At 37.2% G+C, this 19,147-nt stretch overlaps 1 protein-coding gene across 5 annotated transcripts in view; it reads right to left on the minus strand.

Moving 5' to 3' along the window:
• The window catches only part of LOC129005178 (myosin-IIIb-like), a 101,772-nt gene that overhangs the window by 32,103 nt on the left and 50,522 nt on the right, over positions 1-19,147 (minus strand). For all 5 annotated transcript variants that reach the window (XM_054434004.1, XM_054434003.1, XM_054434005.1 and 2 more), the window contains one exon: positions 1,798-1,973. In XM_054434004.1, coding sequence (XP_054289979.1) covers positions 1,798-1,973 — 176 coding nt within the window. The remainder of the gene's footprint in view (positions 1-1,797; positions 1,974-19,147) is intronic.

Genomic DNA, 19,147 nt, shown 5'->3' on the forward strand with positions numbered 1-19,147 from the left:
TAAGGGTGTTCATTCAGACAAATAATTCCACGGCATATTAAAAAGGAGCCAGTAGAGACATTATCAATGTATTTGATTTGACAGTTTCACAACGGAGTAATATGGAGTTATTTCAGTGTAGTGAGACAATAGTATAAATAGGCCCATGAAGAACTTACACTTTACACTAATATTATGTAATCTGCTCTGTATAGGGTATCCTTGAGGTAGATTGGTTTTTCTGGATTAACACTGAGGTTTTTCTTCTTAAGTTCAGGTATTCCAAAAATTGCTCTTGGAACTCTAAAGATTTTCTGAAATAGATTAGTTCCACCTAACAGAATTAATTTTAAAGTTAGTTTAAAAAAATCAAAAAAAGCATGAGGGTCATCTAGTGCTTGATTTGTAAAAATTGAGGTGCCAGAACTGAAACCAATTTTTTTGGTTTTTACCTATATATTTATGCTAATACTTTTATCGTTTTATCATTCCAGGTACTGGACCTCCTTTCCACCGCGTTCCCTCACAGATCAAGCACTAGATCCAGTAGAAATAAATATCAATAATTATTGAAATCATAAAAGGTACCTCAAAATAAAATAAACGGTATCAGCATTCTGACACATACTTTCTCCCATAAGTTTGTCAACAACCTTTATCATGTGTAAGCGGTGAGAGTAAATATACGGAAATGGGATTTGTAAGATTTTCTTCAGAATTTAAAGGACTATAACATGCTAAATTTTTATCAAAATCGTTCGAGCCAATATTGGGAAAATATGATTTTCCGTTATTTTATGGGGTTTTTATAGGGAAATAACATAATTTACAATAACTTTTGAACCGTAATTTTTACAGAGATGGGATTTGTACCATTTTGTTCAGAATATAAAGAACTATAACATACTAAATTTTTATCGAAATCGTTCAGGCCATTTTTGGGAAAATCTTTTTTTTTCCGTCATTTTATGGGGTTTTATGGGAAAATACCCATTAAAAATAAAAATTTCTAAGAAATGAGAAAAACTATCAAAATTGTAAGGATCATAACATACTATGTTAAATAAAAACGGATTTTTTTGTCTAAAATTCTATTTTTCGTTATTTTATGGGATTTTTATGGGAAAATAACATAATTTACCATAACTTTTGATCCGTAATTTTTACAGAAATGGGATTTGTACCATTTTGTTCAGAATTTAAAGGGCTACAACATACTAAATTTTTATCAAAATCGTTCGGGCCATTTTTGAGAATATCCGATTTTTCCGGTTTTTTATGGGTTTTTATGGGAAAATCCCCATTAAAAATCAAAATTTCAAAAAAATGAAAAAAACGCCTGGAGATACCATGGATTAGAACCTACATACCAAATTTCATCGAAATCGGACCACAGGTGTAGTCTCTAGCTCTGTACACATCCAGACACACAGACACACAGACACACAGACACACACACACACACGCACACACACAGACATCACTTCGAAAACCACTTTTTTGGGTCCAGGGGGACCCAAAACGAATATATCCACTCAAAACTCAAACTCGAACATTTTGACGAAAACAATACTTTCTCCATATACTATGGTATAGGGGGAGAAAGTAAAAAGCAACTGGTGTACACCATATTCAACGCTATAATTATTAAACTACATTAAAATCTCGGTGGAAGACCAAAGGTTCCACTCACCACTATCCACCAAAGGTTCCACTATCACCTCCAAGAGGTATTAATACTAATTTTTCTCAATGTCAACCTTAACTCTTAATAGTCTGAAATTTTTTACAGCTGTCCAGCAATGAACTAAACCTTACCTCCATAACAAACCATAGCTGGTCCTCCTCAGGGAGTGAGCCCCTCTTTAGGTAAAGTCCCTTGAAGCTAGGTATGTTGGGATGTAGACTCAGATCTCTCAACACCAAGTACTCTTCCTCAATCTCCTCAATGTTCTCTGCCACATTCTCCAATATCTTGATAGCACAGCGATCACCTGTCAACAAATATCATCAGTAAACCTACTACGGTAATAATTTTGTGTGCGATTTTGATTTATGTTTTTCATAGTCGTTCACGTGTTTAGGTTTTTACCATCTAAAACACACTTTTTGTAAGGTAGCATCATTTATTGATAACCCCACAACAAATTAAACTTGGATTCAGCGTCTGAGGCATCTAAGGCTCGAAATCAAGTTCAGGAAAGTTCCGAACGAATAAAGGTGTTTCCGGGAGGGGGGGGGGGGGGAGAGTGGAGAAAAGTGCTTGGGTTACATAGAAAACAAACAGAAACAGCTTCTGAACTATTTAACCACAGATGTTTCTAGTAGTGAACTTAAATGAATGAACAATCCATCTTGATGTTAGCAAAGAATGGTCAAGTGGCCATTGTCTTCATAAGAGGGCATTGTTTTCATTCATTTTACAGAGTTGTAAAAGAATGTCGTTCCTAAAATGTTATGTACTGAAATTTTATTTAGATCTTCTAGTTTAGTTGTTTTTGTTTTAAAGCAATCTGCTGTAACATTTACGTTCCTAAAATGTAATTAGTTTTTTGTTATGGTCCTTAAAATTTTTAACAAAATATTACAGATCTCATTTCCGTTAACGTACCGTTAAAAGGTTATTGTAACTTATGTTATTTCTATTGTAACTTATGTTATTTCCCATGAAACACACATAAAGTAACAAAATATCGGATTTTAGGAAAAAAGCAGGTTTTGTGCTATACGGTACATATAATTCTAAACAAAAATATTGCAATCCCATTGCTGTAACAATTACGGTTCAAACGTTATTGCAACTTTTGTGATTTATTCTTATAACATATCATAGTTACTTCCCACCTCTTACCCATGACAAATGTTGTTCACAAGCTTATGGGAGAAAGTATATGTCAGTTTGCTGATACCGTTTAATTGTTTATTATTGTATAGTAGCTCCCTGTAAAACTAACAACTAACTTCCAACCTTTTGATTAAACCTTTACACAAACAAGTAACAATATTCCTTTATAGACAGTTTTATACAGATTTCCTTAGGAAAATAACTCAAATCAAAACTATTCATACTGGGTAAATATTTAAAATATTAAATACTAGCTGGCCCGACAGACGTCGTCCTGTCCTAATGTGGTTTTATGTCAAATGCTCGTTCATTTTCAAGATGAGCACGTTCGCATGGCTCAATCACGTCTTGGTTGGAGCTTGTTCGCTGCGCTCACTTGCCTTCAGGTTAGCTCGTTCGCTACGCTAACTCGCCTCCAGGTTGAAGTTCGTTCGCTACGCTCACTCATCTTTTGGTTGCAAATTGGCTGTTGTCATAAATTGAAAAAATAATAGTGCTGCACCCTGTTGGTAAACCTATTAATTTTTTAATGCTATTGAACATCATAGAATTAAATTCTTTAGTTGAACCAGCTGTTAAGAATCTTTAATTCCATTTAAATATGAGTACTCATAAGGTTAACATGGGAAACTCCAGAGCCACTGGGGCGGAGCCCTTTTGACAGATCTGCACCAAACTTCACACAAACCATCCTTGAATAATGCTTAATAATACCTGAAAGTTTCATTACAATCTGTCAAGCGGTTTCAGAGTCCATAAAGGACAAACATACATACAAACAAACATACATTAGATTTTATATATATAGATTGGAAAATCTTACACATATGAGATACCTTACAAATCTTATAAACAGTGGTACAGCAATTGCAATTAAATAAAAAACATTAAATATAAAATAGCATAGCTGTGCTTCTACATTGAAGAGTGCCTGAGTTTACATTCATGCTGTTTGCAGTACACTTGTGTAGCTGTATTGCATCCGACATGGAAGGCGCGAGCAAACTTTAACTTGCTCGTGATATATAAGCTTTATCATAGACTATACTCAATATTTATGTAGTCAGTCAATGGCTATATATCTTTGTCCAGTTCGTCTTAATTAGATCATTATTGTTTATTTTCATAGTATCAGCCATAAAATTATGTACATGTTAGAAGGTACTCATTTGAACCAACTAATGCCTAACTAGCAAACGACCATGAGATTTTAAAAAGGTGGTAAAACTAATAGACAATCATCATAAAAACTGCATTATGTAATTTTTTTTTAAACCCAGGAAACAGCTTTATATTTTATTCCATAATAGGCAATTAGTGGCGTATGGATAATTATTACTACTGGATGACAATGGATATAAAATATATCAAACAAACCTAATTAAAGTGCCTGTACATTGATAAATTTGGCTGTCGATTGTAAGCAATCACAAGTATCGAAATTATGTATCGATTGATTCAATCGGTTGTAGTTTATTGCTTGTCTGCATTAGCAAAACTGAAAACAAGTTGAAAGTCGTGTTTTAGGTTATCTTTGAAGTATTTTCGTTTTCTAACTATTTAGTTTGTTGCAATATGACGAAAAATATAATTCATCATACGGGCAAAAAGTGTTTTTTGCAATTCTCATTAATTTTCCAAAACTTTTGCTCGGGTCGAAAAGAGTCACTTTACTGTGTAAAACATGTACTTGTGAAAAATGTACTATTTTTGCCTGCGTTCTTGAGCTAATAGTTTGTATTCACCAAATACATTTCGCGAGCTTTTGTACAGGGTTTATAAAAACTATGACTTAAAGAACTCAAGAAACAAAAGGATATTTATATAATTTAAACTGGCATAACACAAAACTTATATTTTAGTGTATACGAAATGGACTTCCTTAGTATCACCGGTATCACACTACAAGAGGCTATGCACTATTTGAGTAAAAGCAGTTGCTCACAATAATTTGGATTAATGATTCCATTTTAGCCATAATGCACTCAACTCAGTAAGTTATCTTACTTTCACGCATATCATATTACACAGTTTAGAGCAAGACGCCGACCACCACGGGCTATCTACTATCACAGATCACAGCTCAATGTAGCTTGAAATTAAACAAATACCGTGTACTTCAGAGCGGCACCTCACGCCAGTACAGTAATGTTGTAATGGTTGTTTAATTTCACCATAGATAGCGTGCGCGTCAAGTATTTACTCGCTTCTCTGGACATAGAGTACCGCCCATAGAGTAATGTTGTGGAATGGCACAGCCACCATGGTCAATGATTGTGCCGTGGTAGGGTGAAAAGTTGATTAACATACTGCAGTACTGACTTGAAGATGCGTCTTTCGGTGAAAAAAAGTACTATCTGTTCTTAGTCAATAACAAAGATACACAGAACAAAAACATCCACTACATTCTACCATACAAAATCACGATCTAGCGGCACCGGACAGAACTAACAATAAAACGATCTTAATCAAAGATTCTCTTAACCCTTCCAGGGCTATGGACGGATATATCCGTCAATCTTTGTTTACTTTCCGGGCTGAAAACGGATATATCCGTCCCTAGAAATTTCTTTTCTGGGATAATGACGGATATATCCGTCCAAAAAACGAATTGATATACAATGTTTATAATATGGTAATAAACATTACACTGCATTATAAATGGGTTATTTTGTTTTTGTGGTTGGCAATAATAATTGCCGCATCAGTTTCGGCTATTTTGCACCATAGAGTGTGCGTAAGTAAATATTGCTGTCACTTCACACATGGTTGATAGTAAGTGATGTTTACATTTTATGTTTGGTACATTATTTTTATGTTTTGAGCTTAAGTTACTAATGCAAACGATCTGAAATTTGAAGATAAAATTGAGATGCTTAATAAAAGTATGTCTGAGGGGGGTTTTATACTTGGCAGTGAAAATAATAATATGGAATGTGATGGATATGATGAACCTGAAGAACAGTCTTTACGTAGTGGAAGTCTTGGCGGGGAATGGGATTGAGGACACGGGAGTTGAACTGAGTGGTTTAGATTTACTTCAGAATTATAGATAAGTTTTTATGGATAAAAAATAAAACAAGGGAAGGAATAGCCTAAGGTTGACGGATATATCCGTCTTTGGCCCACAAGAATAGTCAAGATTATTGGCAGTGTTCATATTTTGTGATTATCACTGAGGGCGGCGGACGGATATATCCGTCAAATCAAATTCTTCATAACTTTTGTACAAAAATTAGTTCAGCCCTAAGGAAAATCTTTTTATGATCCATGAATTATTTCAAGTGAAATAAATACAAAACACAACCACTTTAGTTTTTGATTTTTTGCCAAAAATAATTAAGCTCCAGCCCTTCATTTAATTTAGCCCTGGAAGGGTTAAAACCCTTATACAAGATGTGGTACGCAGGTGCCTTGGTAAAGTGTTTATTAAAGTAAAAAAGATTGTAAAATCTCAAAAGAAATTGAAAAACTGAACTTTAATCCGCCCTCATGTTGCCCGAGGCAGGTACACGAGTGGGAGGAGTGGGAGGGAGAGGGTGGAGATAAGTGTGAACACAAAAACACCCCTGGAGCTACCATCTGTACATCTGTCTGACAGCTGGCTGATGTAGCTGTAGTCTGTACCAGTCAAGTCACCCAACACATGGTTATGGTTATCAAATTGGTGGAAAACTTTACTACACGCTTTGACTAAGAAAATAGTTACAAGTTGTAGCCACTCTAATAAAAATGAACGTAGTTGAAGAGCTACTGACAGAGTGATATGGTGTAAATAAATTACCGATTTCTGTCAAGCACACCAACTGGGAGCTTATTTTAAGAAGCTATAGCATTTTAATGTCTTACCAACCCTGACGAAATTAATAGTAAAGAAAATATAATTGGATAAATTATTGGCAATATGGTCTATAAAATTTCTATTTCAGTATTCAAAAGTCAATGATATAAAACAAACAGGTTGCAATTTCAACTAGAACACGAATGTAGAGGAGTAGGAGATTCTATAATTTCCTGCAGTATGAATAATTGTAAACTTTCTAGGGTACACTTGTGAAAAAATAACAATAGAAGTTATGACAAGAAATATATGAATCGTAAAGATATGCATAATAATATGCGACTTTTGCGAGTTGAGTGTACAAATAAAAGTGCAAAGTTTGGCCGCGATCACACCAAAGTCTTCCACTAAGTTTTCCATTAGTTGTGGAAACTGGAAACTAACAAACTAGTTGCCTTTTGTACAAAATACAGCGACTTTTTCTGTCATCCACTAAAGCAGGGAAAAGATTTCCACTAAATTTTGGTTTCCCGTAGAGAATCGGTAAATATCAAAGGAATTTTACACAAAAGTGGAAGACTAGTTAATACGCGCTTTGCGCAAGCAGCTTGTGGAAAACTAGTGGGGAACTGTTCCCCCTGGCCCCTCCACGGACCCCGGGTGTGACGTCGGGCGGTAACCAATTCTTCTGGCAACAAGTTTTCCACTAGTTGCTCTAAATCAGTGAGGAGCAACTTTTGGTTTTCCACAAATAATCGTCCACTAATTTCTCAAATTAGTTCAGAGCAACATTTAGTTGTAAGCTTTTTGTTGTCAACTTTGGTGTAAACCTAGGAGGATTAAACATTAAGGAGAGGACACGCTGTAGTTTCGTTGAAGCCAGCGTACTGGGGAGGAGGGGTGGCAGCGCTACTCTCCCGCCCCCCTCTCATACTGCGTTGTATGCGTTACTGGAAGATTTGGTAACAGAAATATCAATTGACTATTTAAAAATTAGACTTCATCATGCTACGAAAATTAAAAAGTTAAATTCTAACCGTAATATTAGGAACCTATTAAGAGGAAAGTCATATTTATTTACCAATAGTACGTTCAAAGGTGGGTAATTTACACAAGGACGACTTGTATTTTAGAATTCGTTTGTCCTTGTTTTTATTTGTTGCCATACTTGTATTGTGTATCTATATTATATACAGCCCCTTGTGTAACTGACTCACTCATTGACTCATCAGGTATACAAATTCTTACCCACTTCTAGAATAGCTACGGGGTTGAAATTTGGCACGAATTTAGGTATCGGTCTTAAACCACCAGTAAAATTGTCAAAAGTCACATTTTCAAATTTTAACCCCCCTAAAAAAATTCAAAATGGCGGATTTTTGAAAAGTGCGAAAAAGACGTTTTTTTAAAACATTTATTGTGCTTAAACCGTTGGTTTAATCAAAAAACGGAGCACACTTACTGTATTTAAAATTAAACGAGCTACAATTTCATAATATAAAGTTTCTTTCTATCTCCACCCCTTCCCCCCTATATTTCGCTCTAAACACAAAATTTTGGAATTTTTCATCATGTTTTTTTGTTTAAACGTCGGTTGCGGCTCAACCGTTGGTCTGGTCAAGAAACAGAGAGAACCTTTACGTACTAACTTTTGACGATCTACAACTTTGTAATTTAACATTTTTTTCCATCTTAACTCCTTCACCCCCAAATTCATGCTTAAACTTGAAATTTTGCCATTTTTCCTTGTTTTTTGGGGGGTTGGCTGCCCTGGAGTAGGTTAAAATCCGTTTTTGGTACGTTTGACCTATTACTTGTTTTTAAATATGCCTAAAGTTTATCCTAAACCGATTTCGGAATTTTCACTCACCATACTTAACCCTCAAAATTGGGGGGATAATTTTTGTTAAAATAAAAAATACCGATTTTGAAGATTCTCGTCAATTAAAAATTATATAAACGCAAGATTATATATAAACAAACAAATGTTTTGTATACAAAATTTTATGGTGTACATTTTTATACAGCCCCTTGTGTAACTGACTCACTCATTGACTCATCAGGTATACAAATTCTTACCCACTTCTAGAATAGCTACGGGGTTGAAATTTGGCACGAATTTAGGTATCGGTCTTAAACCACCAGTAAAATTGTCAAAAGTCACATTTTCAAATTTTAACCCCCCTAAAAAAATTCAAAATGGCGGATTTTTGAAAAGTGCGAAAAAGACGTTTTTTTAAAACATTTATTGTGCTTAAACCGTTGGTTTAATCAAAAAACGGAGCACACTTACTGTATTTAAAATTAAACGAGCTACAATTTCATAATATAAAGTTTCTTTCTATCTCCACCCCTTCCCCCCTATATTTCGCTCTAAACACAAAATTTTGGAATTTTTCATCATGTTTTTTTGTTTAAACGTCGGTTGCGGCTCAACCGTTGGTCTGGTCAAGAAACAGAGAGAACCTTTACGTACTAACTTTTGACGATCTACAACTTTGTAATTTAACATTTTTTTCCATCTTAACTCCTTCACCCCCAAATTCATGCTTAAACTTGAAATTTTGCCATTTTTCCTTGTTTTTTGGGGGGTTGGCTGCCCTGGAGTAGGTTAAAATCCGTTTTTGGTACGTTTGACCTATTACTTGTTTTTAAATATGCCTAAAGTTTATCCTAAACCGATTTCGGAATTTTCACTCACCATACTTAACCCTCAAAATTGGGGGGATAATTTTTGTTAAAATAAAAAATACCGATTTTGAAGATTCTCGTCAATTAAAAATTATATAAACGCAAGATTATATATAAACAAACAAATGTTTTGTATACAAAATTTTATGGTGTACATTTTGTTCCATAGCGCCTTTCACCTATCTATACTCCAACCCCCTCAAAAAACCCCATTTCGATAGTTGTGTCCTTGGAATTACACACTCATATTAGCGATAGAACATTGGAATTTTTAGCGGTGTTGGTATTCGGTTCAAATTACCTTAAATATTATTAAAATTGTTATTTTCTCATTTCAACACCCCCCCCATGATTTAAAATATCCCCAATGTTAAACAAATAGAGAATTAGCATGCGGGAAATAAAATGGCATTTCAAGCATATTAAAGTCTTAATAACCAAGTGAAAGCAAGTGAGTGCAGCGAACGAGCTCCAACCTAAAAGTGAGTGAGCGTAGCGAACGAGCTAACCTGAAGGCAAGTGAGCGCAGCGAACGAGCTCCAACCTAAAGGTGAGTGAGCGTAGCGAACGAGCTCCAACCTTAAGGTGAGTGAGCGTAGCGAACGAGCTAACCTGAAGGCAAGTGAGCGCAGCGAACGAGCTCCAACCTAAAGGTGAGTGAGCGTAGCGAACGAGCTAATCTGAAGGCAAGTGAGCGCAGCGAACGAGCTCCAACCTAAAGGTGAGTGAGCGTAGCGAACGAACTTCTACCAGGATTTGATTGAGCCATGCGTTTAGTTTAATTTTTTTCCCATCTCCACCCCAAATTCGTTTTTAAACCTGAAATTTTACCTTATTTTCCCTATTTTTGGTGATTTTTACTGTGAAAGGGGTCTATTCTTCATGCCGATAATTTTTACCAACTCCCCGCCTAAGATTATTTTAAAATATTATTTTACCTCACTCTAACTTTTAAGACTTTATATCGATGCTTATTTATGTGAAGAAAGTTTTAGAGGTTGTGACTTAGCAAATTTATTTTATCATAGCACCGGCCCTACATCGAGACTCTAACATGTCAAGACTGGTTTGGTTTGCACCAAACAACCCCCCTATGGAATACTTCGCAACTGCCAAGTTATCACTACGTCTTTTACGCAAAAATGTTTCCGGACAACATCCTGTCCCCCGTGAAAATTTCTCATCACGGCTACTATTAAAAGGGGGCCTGGGGGCGGAGCCCCCAGCGAGCACAAGGCGAGTCTATATTATATACAACCCGATGTGTAACTGACTCACTCATTGACTCATCAGGGATACAAATCTTTACCCACTTCTAGAATAGCTACGGGGTTGAAACTTGGCACGATTTTAGGTTACGTTCTTAAACCACCAGGAAATTTGCCAAAAGTGACATTTTCAAATTTTAACCCCCCTAAAAAAATTCAAAATGGCGGATTTTTGAAAAGTGCGAAAAAGGTGTTTTTTTAAAACGTTTATTGTGCTTAAACCGTTGGTCTAATCAAAAAACGGAGCACACTTACTGTATTTAGAATTAAACGAGCTACAATTTTATAATATAAAGTTTCTTTCTATCTCCACCCCTTCCCCCGTATATTTTGCTCTAAACACAAAATTTTGGAATTTTTCATCATCTTTTTTTGTTCAAACGTCCGTTGTGGCTCAACCGTAGGTCTGATCAAGTAACAGAGACCACCTTAATACGAATTTTTTTACGATCTACAACTTTGTAATTTAACATTTTTTTCCATCTTCACTCCTTCACCCCCAAATTCATGCCTAAACTTGAAATTTTGCCATTTTTCCTTGTTTTTTGGGGGGTTGGCTGCCCTGGAGTAGGTTAAAATCCGTTTTGGGTACGTTTGACCTATTACTTGCTTTTTAATATGCCTAATGCTCATCCTAAACCGATTTCGGAATTTTCACTCACCCTACTTAACCCTCAAAATTGGGGGGATAATTTCAGTTAAAATAAAAAATCCCGATTTTGAAGATTCTCGTCAATTAAAAATTAAATAAACGCAAGATTATATCTAAACAAACAAATGTTTTGTATACAAAATGTTATGGTGTACATTTTGTTCCATGGCGCCTTTCACCTATCTATACTCCAACCCCCTCAAAAAACCCCATTTCGATAGTTGTGTCCTTGGAATTACACGTATTCCTTATAGGAAATTAACATGCTTATACACGCAAACGAGATCTAAATGTAAGTAGGTGAATGATGGATATTTAGACCAATCCCATTTTAATCCCCCCCTCTTTCGTCCCCATTAATAAAATTTTACCATTAGCAACAGGGTGCAGCACTATTATTTTTTTAAATTTATGACAACAGCTAATTTGCAACCAAAAGGTGAGTGAGCGTAGCGAACGAGCTAAACTTAAGGCAAGTGAGCGCAGCGAACGAGCTCCAACCTAAAGGTGAGTGAGCGTAGCGAACGAGCTTACCTGAAGGCAAGTGAGCGCAGCGAACGAGCTCCAACCTAAAAGTGAGTGAGCGTAGCGAACGAGCTAACCTGAAGGCAAGTGAGCGCAGCGAACGAGCTCCAACCTAAAGGTGAGTGAGCGCAGCGAACGAGCTCCACCTAAAGGTGAGTGAGCGTAGCGAACGAACTTCAACCAGGATTTGATTGAGCCATGCGTTTAGTTTAATTTTTTTCCCATCTCCACCCCCAAATTCGTGTTTAAACCTGAAATTTGACCTTATTTTCCCTTTTTTTGGCGATTTTTACTGCGCAAGGGGTCCATTCTTCATGCCGATAATTTTTACCAACCCCCCGCCCCCGAAGGGGGCCTAAGATTATTTTAAAATATTATTTTACCTCACTCTAACTCCTAAGACTTTTTATCGATGCTTATTGATGTGAAGAAAGTTTTAGAGGTTGTGACTTAGCAAATTTAATTCATCATACCACCGGCCCTACATCGAGACTCTAACATGTCAGGACTGGTTTGGTTTGCACTTAACAACCCCCCTATGGAATACTTCGCAACTGCCAAGTTATCCCTACGTCTTTTACGCAAAAATGTTTCCGGACAACATCCTGTCCCCCGTGACAATTTCTCATCACGGCTACTATTAAAAGGGGGCCTGGGGGCGGAGCCCCCAGCGAGCACAAGGCGAGTCCATATAACTATACAGCCGCTTGTGTAACTGACTGACTGATTCATCAGGTATACAAATCTTTGGGCACTTCTAGAGTAGCTAGGGAGCTGAAATTTTCGGTGGAGGTCCGTATGGGTCCCAGACCACCAGGAAAATCCCAAAAAGTTACATTTTAAAATTGCAACCCCCCCAAAAAAATTCCATTAAAAACGCCCTTTTTTGGGAAAAACATGTTTTTTTAAAACAGCTGTAGCTCGAAAACCGTAAGAGCTAGAATCGATTTGAGGAAAAATCGTGAGTTCGCAATTAAATTTTCTACAAGACAGTTTTGTCTGAGAAGGCGTCATATCGAAATTCGCACTCCTTCACCTTCAAAAAACGCTCTACTTCCAAAAATTGTAAAAATTCTTGATTTTTTTAAGTGTTTTTAATTTTTAAAACGACTTTTCGCACATATATTTCTACTTTTAATGCTCCCAACGTTGAAAGGAATGTCCCTAGAGTGCCCTTCTATAATTTTAACCTACGAAAAAAAATTCAAAATGGCGGATTTTCAATAAAAAAGATCGTTTTTTAACGTATTTCTTATGGAGAATTAACATGCAACGACAAGCAAACTAGAAGTAATCGTGAGTAGGTGAAATATGGGCGTTTGGCGACAGAAAAAAACATTTTTGTCACTTCTAGAGTAGCTACGGAGCTGAAATTTTTTCTGAAGGTTGTCTGGATACCAAACCACCCAGAAAGTCCCAAAATTTAGTTTTTCCAACTGAAACCCACCAAAAGAAATCCTTAGAAACCCATTTTTTTTTTGGGAAAAACATGTTTTTTTAAAACTGCTGTAGCTCGAAAACGGTAAGAGCTAGAAACGATTTGAGGGAAAATCGTAGGTTCAGAATTAAATTTTCTACAAGACACTTTTATCAGAGAAGGGGTCATATCGAAAATCTGACTCCTTCACCTTAAAAAAACGCCTTACTTCCTAAAATTTTAAAAACTTTTGATTTTTTAAGTGTTTTTAATTTTTAAAATGACTTTTCGTACATATATTTTTACTTTTTATGGACCCAACGTTGAAAACAAAGTCCCTTGAGTTACCTTCTATAATTTGAACGTACTAAAAAAATTAAAAATGGCGGGTTTTCAATCAAAAAGGTAGTTTTTAACGATTTCTTAACGTATTCCAATCCCATTCCAACCCCCTCTCTTTCATCCCGATTAATTTTTTTTAAATTCATGACAATAGCCAATTTTTAGCCAAAAGGTAAGTGAGCGTAGCGAACGAGCTTACCTGAAGGCAAGTGAGCGCAGCGGACGAGCTCCAACCTAAAGGTGAATGAGCGTAGAGAACGAGCTAACCTGGAGGCAAGTGAGCGCAGCGAACGAGCTCTAACTTAAAGGTGAGTGAGCGTAGCGAACGAGCTAACCTGAAGGCAAGTGAGCGCAGCGAACGAGCTCCAACCTAAAGGTGAGTGAGCGTAGCGAACGAGCTAACCTGAAGGCAAGTGAGCGCAGCGAACGAGCTCCAACCTAAAAGTGAGTGAGCGTAGCGAACGAGCTAACCTGAAGGCAAGTGAGCGCAGCGAACGAGCTCCAACCTAAAAGTGAGTGAGCGTAGCGAACGAACTAACCTGAAGGCAAGTGAGCGCAGCGAACGAGCTAACCTGATGGCAAGTGAGCGCAGCGAACGAGCTCCAATTTAAAGGTGAGTGAGCGTAGCGAACGAACTTCAACCAGGATATGATTGAGCCATGCGTTTAGTTTAATTTTTTTCCCATCTCCACCCCAAATTTGTGTTTAAACCTGAAATTTTACCTTTTTTCCCTATTTTTGGTGATTTTTACTGCGCAAGGGGTCCATTCTTCATCGAGACTCTAACATGTAAAGACTGGTTAGGTTTGCACTACTATGGAATACTTCGCAACTGCCAAGTTATCACTACGTCTTTTAAGCAAAAATTTTTCCGCACAAAAAATGTTTCCGGACAACATCCTGTCCCCCGTGAACATTTCTCATCACGGCTACTATTAAAAGGGGGCCTGGGGGCGGAGCCCCCAGCGAGCACAAGGCGAGTCCATATAACTATACAGCCGCTTGTGTAACTGACTGACTGATTCATCAGGTATACAAATCTTTGGGCACTTCTAGAGTAGCTAGGGAGCTGAAATTTTCGGTGGAGGTCCGTATGGGTCCCAGACCACCAGGAAAATCCCAAAAAGTTACATTTTAAAATTGCAACCCCCCCAAAAAAATTCCATTAAAAACGCCCTTTTTTGGGAAAAACATGTTTTTTTAAAACAGCTGTAGCTCGAAAACCGTAAGAGCTAGAATCGATTTGAGGAAAAATCGTGAGTTCGCAATTAAATTTTCTACAAGACAGTTTTGTCTGAGAAGGCGTCATATCGAAATTCGCACTCCTTCACCTTCAAAAAACGCTCTACTTCCAAAAATTGTAAAAATTCTTGATTTTTTTAAGTGTTTTTAATTTTTAAAACGACTTTTCGCACATATATTTCTACTTTTAATGCTCCCAACGTTGAAAGGAATGTCCCTAGAGTGCCCTTCTATAATTTTAACCTACGAAAAAAAATTCAAAATGGCGGATTTTCAATAAAAAAGATCGTTTTTTAACGTATTTCTTATGGAGAATTAACATGCAACGACAAGCAAACTAGAAGTAATCGTGAGTAGGTGAAATATGGGCGTTTGGCGACAGAAAAAAACATTTTTGTCACTTCTAGAGTAGCTACGGAGCTGAAATTTTTTCTGAAGGTTGTCTGGATACCAAACCACCCAGAAAGTCCCAAAATTTAGTTTTTCCAACTGAAACCCACCAAAAGAAATCCTTAGAAACCCATTTTTTTTTGGGAAAAACATGTTTTTTTAAAACTGCTGTAGCTCGAAAACGGTAAGAGCTAGAAACGATTTGAGGGAAAATCGTAGGTTCAGAATTAAATTTTCTACAAGACACTTTTATCAGAGAAGGGGTCATATCGAAAATCTGACTCCTTCACCTTAAAAAAACGCCTTACTTCCTAAAATTTTAAAAACTTTTGATTTTTTAAGTGTTTTTAATTTTTAAAATGACTTTTCGTACATATATTTTTACTTTTTATGGACCCAACGTTGAAAACAAAGTCCCTTGAGTTACCTTCTATAATTTGAACGTACTAAAAAAATTAAAAATGGCGGGTTTTCAATCAAAAAGGTAGTTTTTAACGATTTCTTAACGTATTCCAATCCCATTCCAACCCCCTCTCTTTCATCCCGATTAATTTTTTTTAAATTCATGACAATAGCCAATTTTTAGCCAAAAGGTAAGTGAGCGTAGCGAACGAGCTTACCTGAAGGCAAGTGAGCGCAGCGGACGAGCTCCAACCTAAAGGTGAATGAGCGTAGAGAACGAGCTAACCTGGAGGCAAGTGAGCGCAGCGAACGAGCTCTAACTTAAAGGTGAGTGAGCGTAGCGAACGAGCTAACCTGAAGGCAAGTGAGCGCAGCGAACGAGCTCCAACCTAAAGGTGAGTGAGCGTAGCGAACGAGCTAACCTGAAGGCAAGTGAGCGCAGCGAACGAGCTCCAACCTAAAAGTGAGTGAGCGTAGCGAACGAGCTAACCTGAAGGCAAGTGAGCGCAGCGAACGAGCTCCAACCTAAAAGTGAGTGAGCGTAGCGAACGAACTAACCTGAAGGCAAGTGAGCGCAGCGAACGAGCTAACCTGATGGCAAGTGAGCGCAGCGAACGAGCTCCAATTTAAAGGTGAGTGAGCGTAGCGAACGAACTTCAACCAGGATATGATTGAGCCATGCGTTTAGTTTAATTTTTTTCCCATCTCCACCCCAAATTTGTGTTTAAACCTGAAATTTTACCTTTTTTCCCTATTTTTGGTGATTTTTACTGCGCAAGGGGTCCATTCTTCATCGAGACTCTAACATGTAAAGACTGGTTAGGTTTGCACTACTATGGAATACTTCGCAACTGCCAAGTTATCACTACGTCTTTTAAGCAAAAATTTTTCCGCACAAAAAATGTTTCCGGACAACATCCTGTCCCCCGTGAACATTTCTCATCACGGCTACTATTAAAAGGGGGCCTGGGGGCGGAGCCCCCAGCGAGCACAAGGCGAGTCTAATTAACTATACAGCCCGATGTGTAACTGACTGATCAGGTATACTAATGTTTGGGCACTTCTAGACGAGCTAGAGACTTGAAATTTTCGGTGTTTTGTAGGTCTAGTGCCCAAACCCCCGGGAAAATCCCGAAAAGTAGCAATTTCTCCTTTCAACCCCCCCTAAATTAACAATTTCCCCCCCATGTTATTCTTACGGGAAATAACATTGAAAAATACCGACTTTCGTACGCTCATCTGAACCGTTTAGAAACGTGCTAGAGACTTGGAATTTGCGTAGTATTGCACTATGGGATCTTACGTTACCGGTGAAATTCGTAAAAACCCCATTTTCAAAATTCAACCCCCCCAAAAAAATTCCATTAAAATCCCGGTTTTTGGAAAAAACACGTTTTTTTAAAACAGCTGTAGCTCGAAAACGGTAAGAGCTAGATTCGATTTGAGGAGAAATCGTGAGTTTGGAATGAAATTTTCTACAAGACACTATTAAGCGTTTTTCGAAAATCGCACTCCTTCACCTTAAAAAAACGCCCTACTTCCAAAATTTGTGAAAATGCTCGATTTTTTTACGTGTTTTTAATTTTTAAAACGACTTTTCGTTCGTATATTTGTACTTTTTATGCTCCCAACGTTGAAAGGAATGTCCCTAGAGTAACCTTCTATAATTTTAACCTACAAAAAAAATTCAAAATGGCGGATTTTCAATAAAAAAGATTATTTTTTAACGTATTTCTTATGGAGAATTAACATGCTACGACAAGCAAACTAGAAGTAAACGTCAGTAGGTGAAATATGGGCGTTTGGCGACAGAAAAAGCATTTCTGTCACTTCTAGAGTATCTACGGGGCTGAAATTTTTTGTTAAGGTATGTCTGGGTACCAAACCACCCAGAAAGTCCCGAAATTTAGTTTTTCCAACTGAAACCCACCAAAAGAAATCCCTTAAAACCCTAGTTTTTTTCGGAAAAACATGTTTTTTTTAAACTGCTGTAGCTCGAAAACGGTAAGAGCTAGAAACGATTTGAGGGAAAATCGCAGGTTCAGAATTAAATTTTCTACAAGACACTTTTCTCTTAGAAGGGGTCATATCGAAAATCTTACTCCTTTACCTTCAAAAAACGCTCTACTTCGAAAAATTGTTAAAATTCTTGATTTCTTTGATGTTTTTAATTTATAAAACGGATTTTCGTACATATATTTGTACTTTTTATGGTCTTAACGTTGGAAAGAAAGTCCCTTGAGTCACCTTCTATAATTTCGACGTACTAAAAAATTTAAAATGGCGGATTTTCAATCAAAAATGTAGTTTTTGACTCTTTTTTAACGTATTCCTTATAGAAAATTAACATGCTTATACACACAAACGAGATCTAAATGTAAGTAGGTGAATTAAAAGGTGAGTGAGCGTAGCGAACGAGCTCCAACCTAAAAGTGAGTGAGCGTAGCGAACGAGCTAACCTGAAGGCAAGTGAGCGCAGCGAACGAGCTCCAACCTAAAGGTGAGTGAGCGTAGCGAACGAGCTAACCTGAAGGCAAGTGAGCGCAGCGAACGAGCTCCAACCTAAAAGTGAGTGAGCGTAGCGAACGAACTTCAACCAGGATTTGATTGAGCCATTTTACCTCACTCTAACTCCTAAGACTTTATATCGATGCTTATTGATGTGAAGAAAGTTTTAGAGGTTGTGACTTAGCTAATTTAATTTATCATAGCACCGGCCCTACATCGAGACTCTAACATGTCAAGACTGGTTTGGTTTGCACTTAACAACCCCTCTATGAAATACTTCGCAACTGCAAAGTTATCACTACGTCTTTTACGCAAAAATGTTTCCAGACAACATCCTGTCCCCCGTGACAATTTCTCATCACGGCTACTATTAAAAGGGGGCCTGGGGGCGGAGCCCCCAGCGAGCACAAGGCGAGTCTAATTAACTATACAGCCCGATGTGTAACTGACTGATCAGGTATACTAATGTTTGGGCACTTCTAGACGAGCTAGAGAGTTGAAATTTTCGGTGTTTTGTAGGTCTAGTGCCCAAACCCCCGGGAAAATCCCGAAAAGTAGCAATTTCCCCTTTCAACCCCCCCTAAATTAACAATTTCCCCCCCATGTTATTCTTACGGGAAATAACATTGAAAAATACCGACTTTCGTACGCTCATCTGAACCGTTTAGAAACGTGCTAGAGACTTGGAATTTGCGTAGTATTGCACTATGGGATCTTACGTTACCGGTGAAATTCGTAAAAACCCCATTTTCAAAATTCAACCCCCCCAAAAAAATTCCATTAAAATCCCGGTTTTTGGAAAAAACACGTTTTTTTAAAACAGCTGTAGCTCGAAAACGGTAAGAGCTAGATTCGATTTGAGGAAAAATCGTGAGTTTGGAATGAAATTTTCTACAAGACACTATTAAGCGTTTTTCGAAAATCGCACTCCTTCACCTTAAAAAAACGCCCTACTTCCAAAATTTGTGAAAATGCTCGATTTTTTTACGTGTTTTTAATTTTTAAAACGACTTTTCGTTCGTATATTTGTACTTTTTATGCTCCCAACGTTGAAAGGAATGTCCCTAGAGTAACCTTATATAATTTTAACCTACAAAAAAAATTC

Source organism: Macrosteles quadrilineatus, unplaced genomic scaffold (assembly GCF_028750875.1).
Source record: "Macrosteles quadrilineatus isolate MER2022 unplaced genomic scaffold, UCM_ALF_1.0 Scaffold_17__1_contigs__length_3442018, whole genome shotgun sequence".
NCBI classification, from domain to species: Eukaryota; Metazoa; Arthropoda; class Insecta; order Hemiptera; family Cicadellidae; genus Macrosteles; species Macrosteles quadrilineatus.